The 16,492-nt window shown below is 36.8% G+C and overlaps 3 protein-coding genes and 1 long non-coding RNA gene across 5 annotated transcripts in view; 3 read left to right on the top strand and 1 right to left on the bottom strand.

Moving 5' to 3' along the window:
- Positions 1-4,900, top strand: part of arhgdig (Rho GDP dissociation inhibitor (GDI) gamma) — a 29,485-nt gene extending 24,585 nt beyond the window's left edge. The window contains exons 4-6 of the mRNA XM_084413611.1: positions 576-652; positions 1,380-1,443; positions 3,088-4,900. Of these exons, the coding sequence (XP_084269737.1) occupies positions 576-652; positions 1,380-1,443; positions 3,088-3,293 (347 nt within the window). The 3' untranslated portion in view covers positions 3,294-4,900. The remainder of the gene's footprint in view (positions 1-575; positions 653-1,379; positions 1,444-3,087) is intronic.
- Positions 4,901-5,212: 312 nt separating this feature from the next.
- On the top strand, positions 5,213-8,464 carry eci1 (enoyl-CoA delta isomerase 1). The gene is made up of 7 exons (XM_084413600.1): positions 5,213-5,581; positions 6,023-6,145; positions 6,277-6,404; positions 6,478-6,624; positions 6,736-6,857; positions 7,533-7,711; positions 7,801-8,464. Exons 1-7 carry the CDS (start codon positions 5,539-5,541, stop codon positions 7,962-7,964), a joined length of 906 nt encoding a protein of 301 aa, XP_084269726.1. The 5' UTR covers positions 5,213-5,538; the 3' UTR covers positions 7,965-8,464.
- A 113-nt stretch (positions 8,465-8,577) lies between these two features.
- dnase1 (deoxyribonuclease I) lies at positions 8,578-10,708 on the bottom strand. 2 transcript variants are annotated; one of them, XM_084423044.1, is made up of 9 exons: positions 10,524-10,708; positions 10,178-10,361; positions 10,021-10,109; positions 9,847-9,933; positions 9,636-9,748; positions 9,256-9,368; positions 9,025-9,179; positions 8,849-8,942; positions 8,578-8,712 (listed from the first exon to the last, which is right to left on the bottom strand). In XM_084423044.1, exons 2-9 carry the CDS (start codon positions 10,313-10,315, stop codon positions 8,665-8,667), a joined length of 837 nt encoding a protein of 278 aa, XP_084279170.1. In that variant the 5' UTR covers positions 10,316-10,361; positions 10,524-10,708; the 3' UTR covers positions 8,578-8,664. The 2 variants fall into 2 exon arrangements, with proteins under 2 accessions (XP_084279170.1, XP_084279171.1); XM_084423045.1 differs by having other exon boundaries at positions 10,178-10,323; positions 10,524-10,620.
- Positions 10,709-11,180: 472 nt separating this feature from the next.
- LOC311285498 lies at positions 11,181-14,313 on the top strand. Its single transcript, XR_014626369.1, has 5 exons — positions 11,181-11,257; positions 12,300-12,401; positions 12,488-12,527; positions 12,638-12,728; positions 14,215-14,313. It is a non-coding gene; the product is annotated as an uncharacterized lncRNA (long non-coding RNA).
- The last annotated feature ends 2,179 nt before the right edge of the window (positions 14,314-16,492 follow it).

Genomic DNA, 16,492 nt, shown 5'->3' with positions numbered 1-16,492 from the left:
GTGCTGCGTTGTCATGGGAACATCCCAGGTGTTAATAATGAGGAAATTACGTTATCTTTCGTTGCTCCCTTCATCAAGTGCGTTCCAAACGGCTACATAATGTCACACTAGTGCCCTGCTCACTCCAAAGTCCCCACTTCAAGGGCTCTGCCCTTCGAAGGGAGTAGGGCATAGGGATGCTCACGTCCCAGCCGGGTTCGTCACTTATTGGGGTCCCCTGGAAATGTTTCCGTTGTGGTCTGTGCTATTTGCAGCGCGTTTCTGTATTTGGTTGTGTTGTGAGTATTCGGAGCACACATGTGTTGTGAAACTGATGAAGATGTTTTCTTAATTTGCATGTGTTTTCTTCAGTTGCAGCGCGTTGAGTTCTCTCGGCCACCGTAGAAAACAAAGTCATGGCGTTACTTATTTGAAAAAGTAACTCCGATATTTTGTTGTAAATTTAAATGTAATGTGTTACTTGAAAAAGTCAACTGATTACGTAACTCTCGTTACCCCAACACTGATTATAACAATGCACAATTCCACTCTGAATTTCACTCTGGCTGATGGTTTTGTTTTTGTTTTACACACAGGTGACCTCGATGCTTTGAAGAAGAAGAACTTCACCATGAAGGAGGGAGTGGACTACAGGGTGAAAATCCACTTTAAGGTAAAAAATCAAATAGATTTTGAAGAATAAAAATGGAATTAAACAGTCAGCAGTAGCGGTTAATCTTTTATACTGTGGCCTAAGAATACTGTTGTGTATTTTCTTTTTTTTTTTTACCTACAAATCTATTATTCTGAGGTATTGTAAAAAATAAGGCAAGTTTTACAAAATTGCTTCAATGGCCTTGAAAGTTGAACCCAAGTTCAGAGCATGTAGATATGGAATGCAAGGCTCGAAGTGGATAGATTGTTTATTTCCTGTCTTGATCAGGCCAGCACTATGAAGAACATACAGAAATAGACACAGACACTCTTTCCCAGGCTAAAAGTCCCTAAAAATAACACACTTAAAATATTTGTAAACAGTTTGGGTTACAATGTAAGCAGAAAGTGGGTTTGTGTATTTTTTTTTGTTTTGTTACTGTTTTCTCAAGAAATTAATTAAAAGTGCCATCTAGAATCACTGTGAGTCATACCAGATCATGTGATCATGCAAAATACCATTCTTCCTGATACAGAAGATACTGTAAAATATAGTGTTAGTTCATGTATAAATACACTAAAATAGACAGTGACTTAGGTCTAAATTCAGTGCAAATTCCATGTATTCCCTGAAGTGAATTCCTAAATGTTCAATGATCTAACAGGACCTCTGCTGGTGACTGTGAGAATGAAAATGATATGTTAAATTAATATTTATTCTAATTCATCCCATCTGTTCCTATTAGGTCAACAGGGACATTGTGTCTGGACTGAAATATGTGCATCTGACCTACAGGAAAGGACTCAGAGGTAAGACTAGAGCATCTGTATTCATGAATTTAAATGTTGGCCTTGCTTGGTGCTGGGAATGTGGTTGAGTCAAGGGTGTATGGATCTCTTTAAACACACATGTACTGTTTGAATGTGCGTGATCTAAATAAACATCTTACATTCCCATTTTAAAGTACCATCTGATAAACACATTTCACTTATATTTATATATGTTATGTTTTTGGCAAAATCTTGAGATGATGTAGTCCAGCAATGCTCAGATTATCTGTGATAACTCCACTTTGAGTTGATCTGATATTATATAAACAGGAAACTATCGATGATCAGTTTGTTAACAAAGCAATTACAGATTTGTCAACAATAAAGAAAATGGTGTCATGTCAATAATTGAAAGTTTTTAATTAAAAACTTGTTGATTAAATATGACAAGAAAAAAATACCGGCACAAAATATTAACAATATCAGGTGTGACAATTCAATTCAATTTATTAATTCAAACATAACAATGGAAATAATTATTTAATTCATGTTTAAAAAGTAGTAATAATAATAAAATAATTAAAAATGACTAAATCATTTTTAAAAAACAATTAAATAAATTGACAAAAGTTTATATGCTTTTTTGTGTCGTTTTGCCAAATGCCTGTCAGGTTAGAAAATGCCATTGGCCAGTTTACTTGTGGGAGAAACCAATCAATCAGCTTTCAATCAATCAGTGTGGATGAATCGCGCTTGTGGAAGAGAACTTGTGCGATGCAGAAACTCTTACAAAGCTAAAAAAAACCACTCGTTTTTGGATCTATTAATGCATCTCTCGTATGCAATTTCACTGTTTAAAACGCCTGTAATAGGAAATCTACATGTGCTATCATGAATAATTAAGCAAGCCGTCTTCTCATAGGATAAGGACACGCAGTCTTATGAATAATCATGAGACGCCAACCGATGAGTCATCGACGTACTATAGTACGAGAAAACGTCACATCCTGTGACGTTGACACAAAGACAAAATTAATTCCGGAAGTTGAAAATTAACTAGTTTTCTCCTACGATCAAAACTAATGGATGGTAACATTGACTTCTATGATGTTCAACACACATAACTGTTAAAATCTCAGACAATTTGGTTTTGGGTTTCATGACCCTTTAAGAGCCACCCTCTCTCATATGTGTATGTAAGCTTGTTTCCAGCCTGGAATAAAACATATAAAAGGTAATTGCAACTTTTTGTCTCGCAATTCTGACTTTTTTTCATCAGAATTGTGAGAAACTCCAAATTGTGGGATATAAACTCACAATTCTGAAAAACAAGTCAGAAGTCAAAAACAGGTTAGAAAGTCGCAATTACCTTTTTTTTTTATTGCAAGTTTATATCTCACAATTCTAAGAAAAAAGTCAGAATCGGAACTGTCTTTTTTCTTGTTAGAGATAAACTTGCAATTGCGAGTTATGAAGTCAGAATTGCGAGATATAAATCCAAAATTCTGAGAAAACCGTCAGAGATAAAAAGTCGCAATTATTTTTGGCGGAAACAAGCTTCCATATAATTCCAAAATTGATGTAAGATGGACTGTCGTGCTATTTTGCAATTCAATTTCAAATGAATGAATATGACACAAAATGTTGACTAAATTTAAAAGATATTTTCATTTTTACCTGTAGTGGATAAGGCAGTGTACATGGTGGGCAGCTACGGTCCAAGAGCCGAGGAGCATGAGTTTATGACCCCGATTGAGGAGGCTCCGAAGGGCATGATCGTTCGGGGAAGCTACCACATCAAATCCTACTTCACAGATGACGACAAGACAGACCATCTGTCGTGGGAGTGGAACCTGCAAATCAAAAAAGACTGGGACAGTGCAGAGTAAAGAGGTTCTCCTCTGTCTCTCTCTCTCCCAGATGCATAGCAAAATACCCAATTTATGACTAATGTTTAAAACGGAGGACTAGGCTAGGTAGATATGCAGCTGGAGTTGACTTTGCAAATGGTTAAATAACAATTAGTCATATAACAAAAACCTTAAAATAATGAAGACATTCTTACATATTAAGTGTAATCAACGGTGAGGACAAACAGTGACTGGCAGGGTATTAGAGGTGACTTAGTACTTTGTAATAGATATAACAGCGGTATAATCAACAAATGAAATTCCTCATGCCTGTACTCTCAGGTTAGTGTAAACTGTAAATATTACAATGTCTGTATTCTTGCAATGCATTTAGAGTTCTTTACAGAGCCCATGACCAGATCAGTGCATGCTTGGATGTGAAGCCATCGTGTCTGCTATGGCTAATGTCTTGTATTGATGATGTAATCAGCCTGCTGTTAACTGATAAATACATGTTTAGGAAGTGGTTTGTACTAAGTGTTGCTTGTCCAAAAGGTATTTCTGAGCATTAAACCCCTGCGAAAAAGACCAACTTAGACTAGTATGAAGTTGTTCGCCAGCAAAACTTAGCTGGTCAAACAGCATTTCTGGTGAAGCTGTTACACTTGTCTTACTGGTTAGTCTAGTTAAGAAGCCCGATTGGCACACCAGGCTAAACATTTGCTGGTCTTTTCAGCTGGGAACCCACCATCACTGGAGCCCATAGTCAAGCACCCTCCTCATTCCCTGAAATTGTTCAAAATCTGTTCATCTCTGTCCTGGTGTCTGTAACCGTCCTCCATCTAGCTTTGATATTAGATTGTCTATGATTTTTTTTTTTTTTTTTGACATTCCAAAATAAATAAAAATTTTTGTTTATATGCCTGATGATACTGTTACCTTACACTTCCACCTCCATCTCTGATGTTACTATCTGACATGTGCATATCTTGATTTCCCTTGAACAATTATCTACTGCGCTATCATATTCATATATATCGCAGAATATTCAGAAATACTCTGCGGAAATGATAAGAACAAGATTTCTTGAAGAAAGGTTACAAATGCCATAGGTAATGTATAACTTGCATGTGCATTGTGTAATGCCTTTATGAGGGAGACAAATGCTAAATCATCATTAACTGTGAGCTAGTTAGCAATAGGAAGACATAAATAAGAGAGCGCACAAAAGATTAGCGGATGTTTTTTTTGTGAATTGTCATTTTTGATAACCGTGTCACTCTTCAGTCAAAATATGATTATAAGATGTATTTGATCAAATGGAAATCCTCATAATTTTTCAAAATATACGTACGATGTATATTTTCTCAAATTCATATTGTGACCGATAATGCAATTGATGTCCTCACAATTGGATGTTATCATTAGTCTACTTGTAATCTGTATTGCATGATGCTCCATTTTTAAAAACATGTTAATTAGGGGGTTAATTGTGATGTAATGTCGGCTGCAGTAAGATGTAATGTACGATTTAGTCAGGGCATTTTTTCAGCTGACTGATTCATTTGCTAAAAATAGATTATATTGCTTCTGAATTGTCATACCTTTTCATCTTGTATTTTTAAATAAAGTTCGGCTTGTCCTTATTTGTAATCTTGTTTCAAATGTTTTAGTTTAGTTCATGTAAGTTACTATGATTAGGCACATCAAGTCAATTTATCAAATGAACAACACGTGCATGTAGCAGTAATGGCTGGCAATGAACAGTTGCTTCATGTTGCTAAAAAAAAAAAAAAAAACTGAAATAAAATAAAATTACAGCACTAACAGATGATAGAAACGAATCTCTGAAGAAAAAGACAGGCATCTCTCACTTGAGTCTGACACAACATGTACCGCCTTCCAAAATTGACCAATCTTAGTAAAGTATATTAAGTACGTCTTTGCTGATTGGCGCTCTGCTCACCAGTCACACAAACTGTGCACGTCGCAGTGTTGCCATGTCCTCCTTTTAAAGCGTCTTTCAGCTTGTTTTTCATGAAGTCGCTAACAAATATATGTCCCGTTGTAGGCTGCTGTAAAAATATATAGTTGTTTTAATCGATTAACGTATTAAAAATACAAATAAATTACAGAAAGATGCAAATATGTTATTTTGGGAAAGTTACTTATTTTGAGAATGTTTATTAGTACAGCTTTCCTGTTTTTCAAGCGAGATCTGGCAACACGTGTACGCAATTGGTGAAGTTTGTAGCAATTTAGCATTATCTCTTCAGCTGGCGAGATGTCATCAGTATTAAGACACTGTACCAAATTCAGCCCCTCTGGTATGTGTGTGTTTTGCCTCATCTGAAACTTTTGCTGTTTTCTATTGTGCAGTGACCACTGACTGTGTTTTATTTTTAATTAAATATGCGTTAGCAATGCATCAAGGAATTAGGACGAAGGTCAGCGGACCACAAAAGAGTTCATGTTCAAGTTTTCATGTAACGTTAATCATTAGTGATCGAATTAATCTATATGTTTTAGAAAGCAGGACACATCAACATATAATGACACATGTCATGTTAGTTGTTGTTTTGGTGTTAACTTTTACTTTTCACAACTTTAATAAGGGCACAGCTTGTTCACACTGGGAAATACAACAGTGCTCGCGTAGTACATTGCATGTTTACAGAGGTGTAACCAATAGTCATATAAATGCACTGCGAAAATACCTTGGCTTTTAGTTTTACATATTATGTAAAATATTAGATATATCTCTGCAGGGTTTGTATCACTGCTGTCTGGAAACCGTAGTCATGGGAGAACCTGTGCTCTGCAATACTTTGTATCTTCAAACAAATATTCATCATCCTCAAAAATTAAAGTGGACCTGGATAGTAGTAATGGTAAGAATCTTAATACATAATGTGCATTAATAATGGGTTTACTGCATTGCAACTTCACATTTATCAAAAAGTCATTACCAATTTTTTTTATTCCTGTTATAGCCTAGATTAATAATTTAATATTCTCACAGGTGTTGCTATAATGCAGTTCCAAAGTCCTCCGGTCAACAGTCTAAGTCTTGACTTTTTGACTGAGTTTGCCATTAATTTAGAAAAACTTGAACTGGACAGAGGCTGCAGAGGTGTGATCATAACATCTGTAAGTCATCAGAAACATCTGCTTTAGTTTATACATTATGTTCATTTCATTGACACTGCTGTTTTTGTTATAGGCCCAGCCGAAGGTGTTTTCTGCAGGCCTAGATATTTTGGAAATGTATCAGAAGAGCCCAGAGCACTGCGCAGAATTTTGGAAGGCTGTACAGGACGCGTGGCTTAAGCTTTATGGGTCCACCAAGGTCACAATCGCTGCAATCAATGTGAGTGCCAGTATGTCCTCTTCTGTTTTCTGATACCTGGCTGGTTTAGGTCAAGTATTCATATATGGTCAAATTTTTAGTTGTTGAATAAATTAATTGTTCTGTTTTTAGGGATCCAGTCCTGCAGGTGGCTGTTTGTTGGCTATGTGTTGTGACTACAGGATCATGGCCGATAACCCTCGCTATAACATTGGTCTCAATGAAACACAACTTGGTATAGTTGCACCTTTTTGGTAAGTGTTATTGCTGTGAATTTCACAATTCATGGACTTTGGAACCACTAGCTAGTAGCTATGTTTGCCCAAATAAACTGTTAGTATTTGGATTGATGGCTCCATCGGACTGAAAAGGCTTCATGTAAACACCTCAATCGAAACGACTGAGATTGTTCCACGTGAATTTCGATCGGATTGAAGGGGAAAATAAATAATCTGATCAATAGGGAAAAAAATACGCATGTAAATGCTTGAATCCAACTATAATCTAAGTCGTATTAAAAAATATATCACAGTACCGTGATGCGTATGTTTACATGAGCCTAAATGTGTTTATTTACATTTTACAAAGTGGTCAGTGGAGGAGACTTTTCTGACATATTTGTCAGCTTTCCTTTTAGGCGTGTCATCAAGAAAAACGGCAGTTATTCTCAAGATAGCTCTGTTGACAATATCGCGACGGCTTTCTCTGGTTCTAAACGCACCGACTGGACACTGCGCACGCGCTGAAGTTTGTAAATGATAGTATGTGTAAACGATTATGTGAATCTGATTGCAAAGTTTAGGTTTCATATAAAGAGAACTTTCAGAATCTGTAATCGGATTGGATTCATTCAAAGTGACAAAAATGAGTGCCTGTAAACATGCCTACTGTAAAACAGGATGGTACTAAACGGAGATTTTGTAAACCAGGTTTAAGGACACCATGGCAAACGTTGTGGGCCATAGAGAAACCGAGAAGGGTCTTCAGCTCGGTTTACTGTACAATACTCCTGAAGCCCTGAAGGTCGGTCTGGTGGATGAGCTTGTTCCTGAAGATAAAGTTCTCAGCGCAGCTACTGTAACCATGACTAAATGGTTAGCCATCCCAGGTAAATAGTAATAGTTTGCTCCAAAATACAATATTTCTGCCTGGTATTGTTAGTACATTTTGTTCATGTACACTGTTTTTTGCCCACAGATCATGCCCGTCAGATAAGTAAGTCTATGATGAGAAAGCCCACCATAGACAAACTTCTTGCGAACAGAGACGCCGACACCACAAACTTCGTCAGTTTCATCACCAAAGACTCCATCCAGAAATCTCTTGGGATGTACATGAAGATGCTGAAGAAGAGGTCTTGAGGACCTGAACACGTGCCTGTTGTTGACATTGTCTCTATGTAGCGCATCAGTGTCACTGTATATCACATTGTCCTCTCTTTTTGTTACTAGAGGATAAATTTGTTTGTAAATAAAATCTTATTAAACTAAATTGGGGTCTCATTAGCATGTGGGTAGTTGACATATAACTTGTCTATTTAACTTTTTTTTTTTACATCAAGGTTTTAGATTAAAGTTTTATATGTCAGGTCAACTGATTGCCTTTTATTTGAAAGTCTTTATGAAGCGGAAGTTGCGATAGTCGCTATTTTGACGTATATATCCGATTGAAACGGCTTCTCGATCAAGAAAAAAAATGTAGGGCTGGACTTGTTTTTGTCCAATAGGATTTGATTGGATGGCTGTGGTTTGCTTTTGCTGTGATGTCATGTGAGTGACAGGTTGTCCTGTCCTCACACCAGTAACACTTCTTCAATAATAAACATCATTATCTTCATTACACATCAACTTTTTCCTTCACTAGGTCATTTTAAATGGTATTGCAGCTAAATTAGTTTTTTTTAAATGCAAATAGCATTTAAATAGCTGCACATTCACCTGTGCATTTCTTATAGCTAGAATGATTGGACAAACATTTGTTGAAGAAAATGATTTATTTTTATTCCCACCAAGTGTTAGAAGCAGTGCGTATCTGCTGTGAGGGAACAACCTTGATCTTTTTTTACATGAGCTTGACCTCAACTGGAAAGTGATCGCTCACTGCCAGGGCCTGTGAGAGAGACGTGAGCACTTCAGACAGATGAATACACTCAGCAATAACTCAGTCTCTAGAGATCCTTAGGTTTAATGTTTAAAACATTGTGCTGCTTAACAATAATCCCCAATGGGGCAAAACCTGTCCTCACCCAGCTCTGGCTCAATCCATGGGCTTCCATGAAGTCAAAGACCTGTGCTGATCCAGGGGACACTCCTTTCATCATGTCAGACGTGGCCACAATCCTTTTATATCAAGCATATCATGAGTCACTACATAACATACGTTTATCTGATCCAGCTAGATAGCTTGTGATGTTTTCCCTACCTGTCATAAGGGCAGTTTGTGTGTGTGACGGTTGTGTCCACACTGTCAGGGATGAGCCAGGTGTAGCTTTGGTCAGTGCGGAGTCGTATTTTTGACCAATTCGAATTTGAAACGTAGCTACAGCCAGCATTGAAGTCTCCCAAAAGCATGATGTTCTGAAATGAAATATGAAATGTCACAAATTCACTAAATCATACTATATTAGCATAGTTCTCATTATAGTATAGTTACATTTGTGTTCAAACGTTGTCTAGTATCCAAGACTACATCATGCAGAGCATCAATTTCCTGCACAGCGACTTCTGGAGATGTATGCTGGGGAATGAGGGCAAAGTCCCGGACAGCTATGGAAAATACAGACTTGTTAGGGCTCAGTATTCAAAACATTTTCTGTTTTTTTTTTATCATTATTATTTTTCTTTTTTTTAGTCTTATTGACCCCAAATTTTTGAATAGGAGTTTATATTCAGCTATAAGTATGGTCACTCAGGATCTGGAAATCACATTCCCTTCATTTTCACCATAAATGTCTTTAGATGAAAAGCTTTTGCTGAACAGAGCGTTTCAACTGTATTACTGGTAACATTTTGACAATGAACTGGGACCGCCACCTGTATTAGAGGAGAACATCACAACAAAGGGTTCTCTGTTGAAAGTATCAGTTCCACAGGATTCACATCCATCGTCATAGTGGAAGCTGTTTGAAACCGATACTGTCTGACGCCTGATGAGAACATAAGTGTAATTATTAATTTGATATGAACCGCAGGTACACATAATAGTATACATACAGTCTTATCTGATATATGAGCTACATGTTACCTGTAAATAAAGAGATATCTCTCTTTGTAAGTGCTCCTACCCAGGGGCTCACTTACAATGTGCTGATACACATATGGAGAGGAACCTCTGATAATGAAAATAATATTTGATTTATTTGTTATACAAAAAAAAAAAAAATACTGTAACTTATAGACATTAAATTAAACAACTTACCCATTTACACTTTCCATCAGTTTATTAGTTGCAGAAAGATCACTGTCTCTCACCTCTTGGATGAGTACAATGTCATAGCGATGAACTACCTAACAAACACAATACTAAGGTTACCAAACAAGAAGCATGATATGGGTATTCTATGGGTGTCACTCACTTTGGTAATGATGTCAAGCAGAGTGGCATTGGATGCTTTGGAGTCCCCAAAGGATTTGATGTTAAATGCTCCAATCAGAAACGAGTTTCCAATGTGGACGGATACCAGGAGCAGACTTAAAGTGGTAGTAATCTTCATGCTGTAGGCTATTTTGAGATGAAGACGAAAACATGCATATATTTCCCTGGGAAATATTCAGACATGCATTAGACAGTAGTTAATCATATCTGAGACAGATTAGCACAGGTAAAAGTCAATTAGAATCTTAAAAAATCAATGTGTGTAAATATGCATTAGTTAAGATTGTATTTTGATACATTTATTCCATGCAATAACATAGCTTTACCTGCTGCTGATTTCTGCTTTCACTTGTGACGTGAGAACGGAGAGAAAGCCTTTTTGCACCACTAAGGAGCCTTTGTCTACCTCAGCAAGTCCCTCTCTCTGGGAATATAAGTGGTATCACATATTCTAGAGAGTTTTTATTTTCCACTACTGTGTAAAGACAGCAACCTCTTGCTCACTCTCTCCCTGGGAAAAAAACAGATGGGTGATAAGACAAAGTCTAATGTAACTTTAAACAGGTGAACTGACAGAAGTATTTAAAAAATATTTACTTTGTAGCTGGCTGCTGTACCTCAGACTTTTTTTTAACACTATGATCTCTTATAGGGTCAGAATCTCTGCATTGTACCACTTGAGCTTATACTATAACTGTTCCATATACATTTCCCAATATTTATTTGATTGTAAAGATTTTGCGTACACTCAAAAAAGTCAACTAGCCACTTGCTTGATTTGCATGATACAAATATGTCTGATTAATAAGAATATAACGAGTTTACTTCTGTTAAATGATTCATTCTTGTTACTTGTAACTAAATTAAGAAATAATTAAATGAATTAGATCAGCACTTGTTGATTCAACGAGACTGAAGCGCTTCATATCAACAATTCTCTCTGGTGAGTACTGCGCATGCTCAGCACTACGGCGGGAAGTTCGGGCACACGCGAGTCCAGAGACGGCTATAAGTGGAGTTTTGTGAGCGGTCTAATTGTTCTGCATCCTTGATATTGAGGGTAAGTACTTGATATGTACCTGTTTGTAATTAATACTGTGGGATTATAGATTAAAAATAAGTTATTAGACACTGTGGCGATGTTTCTGCAGGTTTATTTTCCTAAGCATAGGCTATGTTGGGTTCAATCATGTGTCTTCGTCGATACGAGTTTCACCTTAACGTTAATACATGCGCTACAATTTGGTCCATTTCTGTCACAATTCAATGTTAGCTACGCGCCTAACTATTTACTACATAACCCACGTTAAACCTGAACTCTACCTCAACCATGGGAGGGTAAAACAGGAGATAAAGTGAATGCAGAGTCGAACACACCATGCACTCGTTTTTTTTCTGTTTGTAAGTTAGTGTGACGTTAGCTGGTTTATGCCTAATGTGGCATTTTTACGACATACCCGGGGTATATTTACGTGATCTATCGGTTACATCAGAAACAACAGAAGTTAATGTTGAATGATCAATGTGCACTTCTCATCTCTCCTTTCCTGTTAACGTTTAGAGCTTTATTTATTTCTCTTTTGAGATTTTGCTGAGAGTGTGCCAACGGAGGGACTGTTGTTATTATCTAAATTAACTAATATTGGCCTGGGCCTTCATGTGTATATCAGAAATAATATTACTTTAAACGTTCTGTAACTAGACATTTCTGTCTTTTCAAACATAGTTCCAAAATGCCACATGCTACCCAGTTTATTGAATACAGTATGCAAAAATTGTCAAGTAAAATCTATGATGCAGTCGACCATACATTTGAAATGTCCTAACAAAAGGAACAGTTTATAATTAAAGTCATGATGGTATAGGTTTGCATGGTTTTATTCAGGGAATATGGTTATTAATTTAAGTAAAACACTTGATATTTAGTAACAACAGCCAGTAGTGGTATTTTCTTTGGCCCAGGTTTTAAAGTCAGTCTTTGAAATTAGGAGAATACTGCTTGTGTTATGTGTTTTTCTGTTTTCTGGCCTTAGCATACACATTAGGGTAAATAAGTTGCAGTTTTGCAGATTAACTTTTAGACACTTTTTTTTTTTTCACAGTGAAAATGTTCCTTTTCTTCATACAAAAAAGAAATGCATCACAATATAAAGCTGGCGGCTGGCCCCTTGCTCTTCTGGTGTGAACCTCACCTTTTTTACATGGTAAGTAGTTTTTCTTAACACTCACATACAGTAATGTACAACTAACTATCCTTGATTACTGAACTTTCCTTTTCTTTCTCTTTCAGGGACATGTATGTGGCAGTGTGTTGCAAAGGAGAGTTGTAGGTACAAGTTACTTAAGCATTATAAACTATACCATTGTTTTGTAAGCGGCAATCATTATGTTTGTGTATATTTAAATTTAAGTTTGAGTTAATCTTGTCCCCACCCCACAGGATGACACTGCATACCCGAAGAGCCTGTGTCATCAAGTCTCTGTGCACCTACTTGAAAGAAGACCCTGAAAAACTAGTGAAGGCATATATGGTGAGTTGATGAGAAAATACAGCTTCAAAAGCCCATTGAATCTGTACTTGGGCCGTGTTTTTCCCTATTTGCTACAACAAACATGTGACATAAGAGAACACATAACTTTGTCAAATAACTGAGCTGGACAAATTGTTAATTTATAGGAAACTGAGGGTACACCATGACAAAGTTCTTATGTGAATTGGTTGATGCACTAAGTCAATTTTTTTTTTTTTTCATATCGGTTGAGCTCTCTTGGGGCTTAATTTACATGAAATGGCATCAGAAACTGTACATGCATGCTTTTGTTTTATTGCAGTGCATTATATTCTAAGATGGTTCTAATGTTTTAGCCACCTCATTCATTTTAAATATGGTGGCCAAATAAATTATAACAATCTTATAATATAATGCACTGCAATGACAGCCCAGCACCCACTGTGACCTCAATAATAAACATAGTAGAATTATCACCTTTCTGACAGTTTCAACTTAAAACCTGAGAAATTATAACCTTGTAAATGTAGAATAAATTTTCCTGTATCGGATTGACGTTTACTTAAAGGGATACTCCACTTTTTTCGGAAATATGCTCATTTTACAACTCCCCCAGAGTTAAACAGTTGAGTTTTACCGTTTTAGAATCCATTCAGCCGAACTCCGGGTCTGACGGTACCACTTTTAGCATAGCTTAGCATAGATCATTGATTCAGACGAGTCCAGTAGCATTTCTTTCAAAATGACCAAAGAGTTTCAATATTTTTCCTATTTAAAACTTGACTCTTCTGTAGTTAAACCGTGTACTAAGATCGACGGAAAATGAAAAGTTGCGCTTTTCTAAGCCTATATGGCTAGGAACTACTCTCATTCCGGCGTAATAATCAAGAAACTGTGTGGCTGTACCATGAGTGCAGCAGGCGTAATGATATGACGCAGCGCCTGAAAATAGTCCCCAGCTCGGTAACTTCTTCCAACGTGACCGGGACTAAGTTTGTCTAACCTATTAGACCTATTTTCAGGCGCTGCGTCATATCATTACGCCTGCTGCACCCATGGTACGGCCGCACAGTTCCTTGATTATTACGCCGGAATGAGAGTAGTTCCTAGCCATATAGGCTTAGAAAATCGCAACTTTTCATTTTCCGTCGATCTTAGTACACGGTTTAACTACAGAAGAGTCAAGTTTTAAATAGGAAAAATATTGAAACTCTTTGGTCATTTTGAAAGAAATGCTACTGGACTCATCAGAATCAATGATCTGTGCTAAGCTATGCTAAAAGTGGTACCGTCAGACCCGGGGATCGGCTGAATGGATTCTAAAACGGTAAAACTCAACTGTTTAACTCTGGGGGAGTTGTAAAATGAGCATATTTCCGAAAAAAGTGGAGTATCCCTTTAACATGTGTACCTAATAAAGCGGCCAGTGAGTGTATAATGTGCAATTCTTGTGATCAATATTTGAGCTAATTTTTGTTTGTGATCTTTCATGTATTTCGTCCCACAGGATTCAGACATTGAGTCATAAAGTACCTTGGAGCAAACTGTGGGGGAGCGCTGTCTGACAATTACCCAGTAGACATTGGTGTCATAATTGAAGATGTGGAAGTCCTCAGTGAAATGAGTAGCATTGCACAGGCTTGTGCTCTGTTATTTGGACTGATATACTGTTTGAACCTGAGCTCAAATAAAATAAAATATATTTTTTTAATTGTTTGCATGTTTTCTGTACTTTTTTTTATAGATTACTAATGTCATGCTTAAGGCTGATTTATACTTCTGCGTCGGACCTACGACGGAGCCTCTACGCTATAGACTACGCGTTGGTTTTCATTTATACTTCTGCATCGCTGTCCACGTTGACGCGCAATTACACATGCAGAGGGAGCATGTGAAACCCCAGGGAGCGATCCTAGCAGACCAATCACAGCGCTTGCATCCGCGTAGAGTTGACGCGTTGTTACATTTTTGGAGAGGTGCACGTCAGGGTACGCCGAAGGGTACGCGCGCTACACACAGCCTACGACGTAGCTACGGCGTGAGTTCGACACAGAAGTATAAATTGGGCTTTAGTGCCGTCATCTAAAACAAATCTAATTGAAACAAAAAGATAGATATTCATTAAACTACCAAAACCATACATGAACAAGACATTAACTAGTTGATGTAACAAGGCAGAATTTTGTTGAATGGAAGTGCTTTGAGTGAATGAGAATAAATTTGATTAGTCTAACACAATACAAACATTTTGATTCAATTAGTTGTAGAGAAGTTGCATTGACATATTAAAATCATGTTTAATCTACAAATCAATATTGTGTTCAAATAAAATATTCAAAGCTTTCCAAGTTTACTTGATTTGATTAGATGCATAATGGGTGCTACGATTAAATCATGTTCATTCAACAATTAATTTTTTTGAGTGTAGCAAGCCAATTAAAAATGTATTTGTTTGTCATCAACAAGAAACTTTATTATTATACTCTGACATTCAGAAGCTCAATTGACCCCTGGTAACTCAGCCCACTCTCCCTTAAAGCAATTCAACTTCCGTGCAACAGGGGGCGCTTCATGTGTGTGCCAACCATTGACATAAATACATTTAAATACACTCAATACATAAATATAGATAGATTTTATATGTACTTTTGCTTTATGTGAGTTATGTGTATATAGTAAATACTTCTGTATTTTATTTAATGCCGTAGGCTACTGTTAATTGGTCGGTTCCTTAGGAATTGTACCAATTTTTATTTGAATTCGAATAGCCTATATGGTGTTGCATTTGTTGACACTTCCATTGAAACTAACACAGAGTTTGAATTTGAGAAGGAAGAAAAAAGAAAAAGAAAGAAAGAAAGAGCAATGGTGAAGACAAACAAGTAGCCGATATAGACATACTCTGGATCACTGTATATGTACAGCAGATGCACATGATTCCCTAGATAAACTTGAGATATTGTATAACCTGGCTACAACAGACCACATACCAATTTCAGTTATGTTAAATGTTGAAAGTTTACCTGACTAATTGTGAAAATTCTGAACAAAGTGGAAAATTAGACTGGGCAAGACTCACAGCAAATGATCTTTGGGGATATAAACTATTGACAGAGCAATATAAGTGCCAACTGAGACAATTATGTGTGATAATGATTGTAAGAATCCTAAGCATAAGTATGATCTATGTGTGATGTAGGATGAAATAGTGGACTGTTTAGATAATGCTAGTAGACCTTTCTGTCAAAAAAGGGTTCAAAATTATAATTTTAGGGCTGGATGGAATGAATATGTTTCTGAACTGCATTTGCAGGCCAGAGAAGCATTTAAAAACTGGGTTTTAACGGGTAAAGCTAGGTATGGCCCAGAATTTGAGGTAAAGAAATTGGCAAATGCTAAATTTAAATATGCTGTACGGTATATAAAAAGAAACGAGCTGTCCATGAGAGCAAACTCATTGGCCAAGAACTTTCAGCAAAATAATGTCTATGAATTTTGGAAAGAAGTTAAGGCTATCAATAATAGTAAAATACCACTGCCAACTAGTATTGATGGGGTTGTTGGGGCTGAGAATATTGTTAACTTGTGGAGAAAATTTTATGGAGATATTATTAATTGTGTTGAGAGGAAGGAATTTAAAGTTTGTCATGTGTCGAATGATGAAGGTATGATTATTACACCTGATGAGGTCAAGTACGCAACTGAGAAACTGGCTGAGAATAAAGCATGTGGTCCAGATCGAATAACAGCTGAACATTTGAAGCATGCTAGTTCAAGGGTCACAG

The sequence above is a fragment of the Rutilus rutilus genome, assembly GCF_951802725.1.
Source record: "Rutilus rutilus genome assembly, chromosome: 1".
In the NCBI taxonomy this organism is placed as follows: Eukaryota; Metazoa; Chordata; class Actinopteri; order Cypriniformes; family Leuciscidae; genus Rutilus; species Rutilus rutilus.
The sequence above is the reverse complement of the archived record's forward strand: the minus strand, read 5'-3'. Positions and strand labels throughout refer to the sequence as shown.

Bases quoted from the DNA above. Each gene is read 5' to 3' on its own strand.
- eci1 (XM_084413600.1), top strand. From the start codon at position 5,539: ATGTCATCAGTATTAAGACACTGTACCAAATTCAGCCCCTCTG. The intron at 6,625-6,735 runs GTGAGTGCCAGT...TTCTGTTTTTAG, and splicing joins TCACAATCGCTGCAATCAAT to GGATCCAGTCCTGCAGGTGG. The intron at 7,712-7,800 runs GTAAATAGTAAT...TTTTGCCCACAG, and splicing joins TAAATGGTTAGCCATCCCAG to ATCATGCCCGTCAGATAAGT.
- dnase1 (XM_084423044.1), bottom strand. From the start codon at position 10,315: ATGAAGATTACTACCACTTTAAGTCTGCTCCTGGTATCCGTCCACATT. The intron at 10,110-10,177 runs GTGAGTGACACC...TGTGTTTGTTAG, and splicing joins TGCTTGACATCATTACCAAA to GTAGTTCATCGCTATGACAT. The intron at 8,943-9,024 runs GTAGGGAAAACA...TTGATATAAAAG, and splicing joins ACAAACTGCCCTTATGACAG to GATTGTGGCCACGTCTGACA.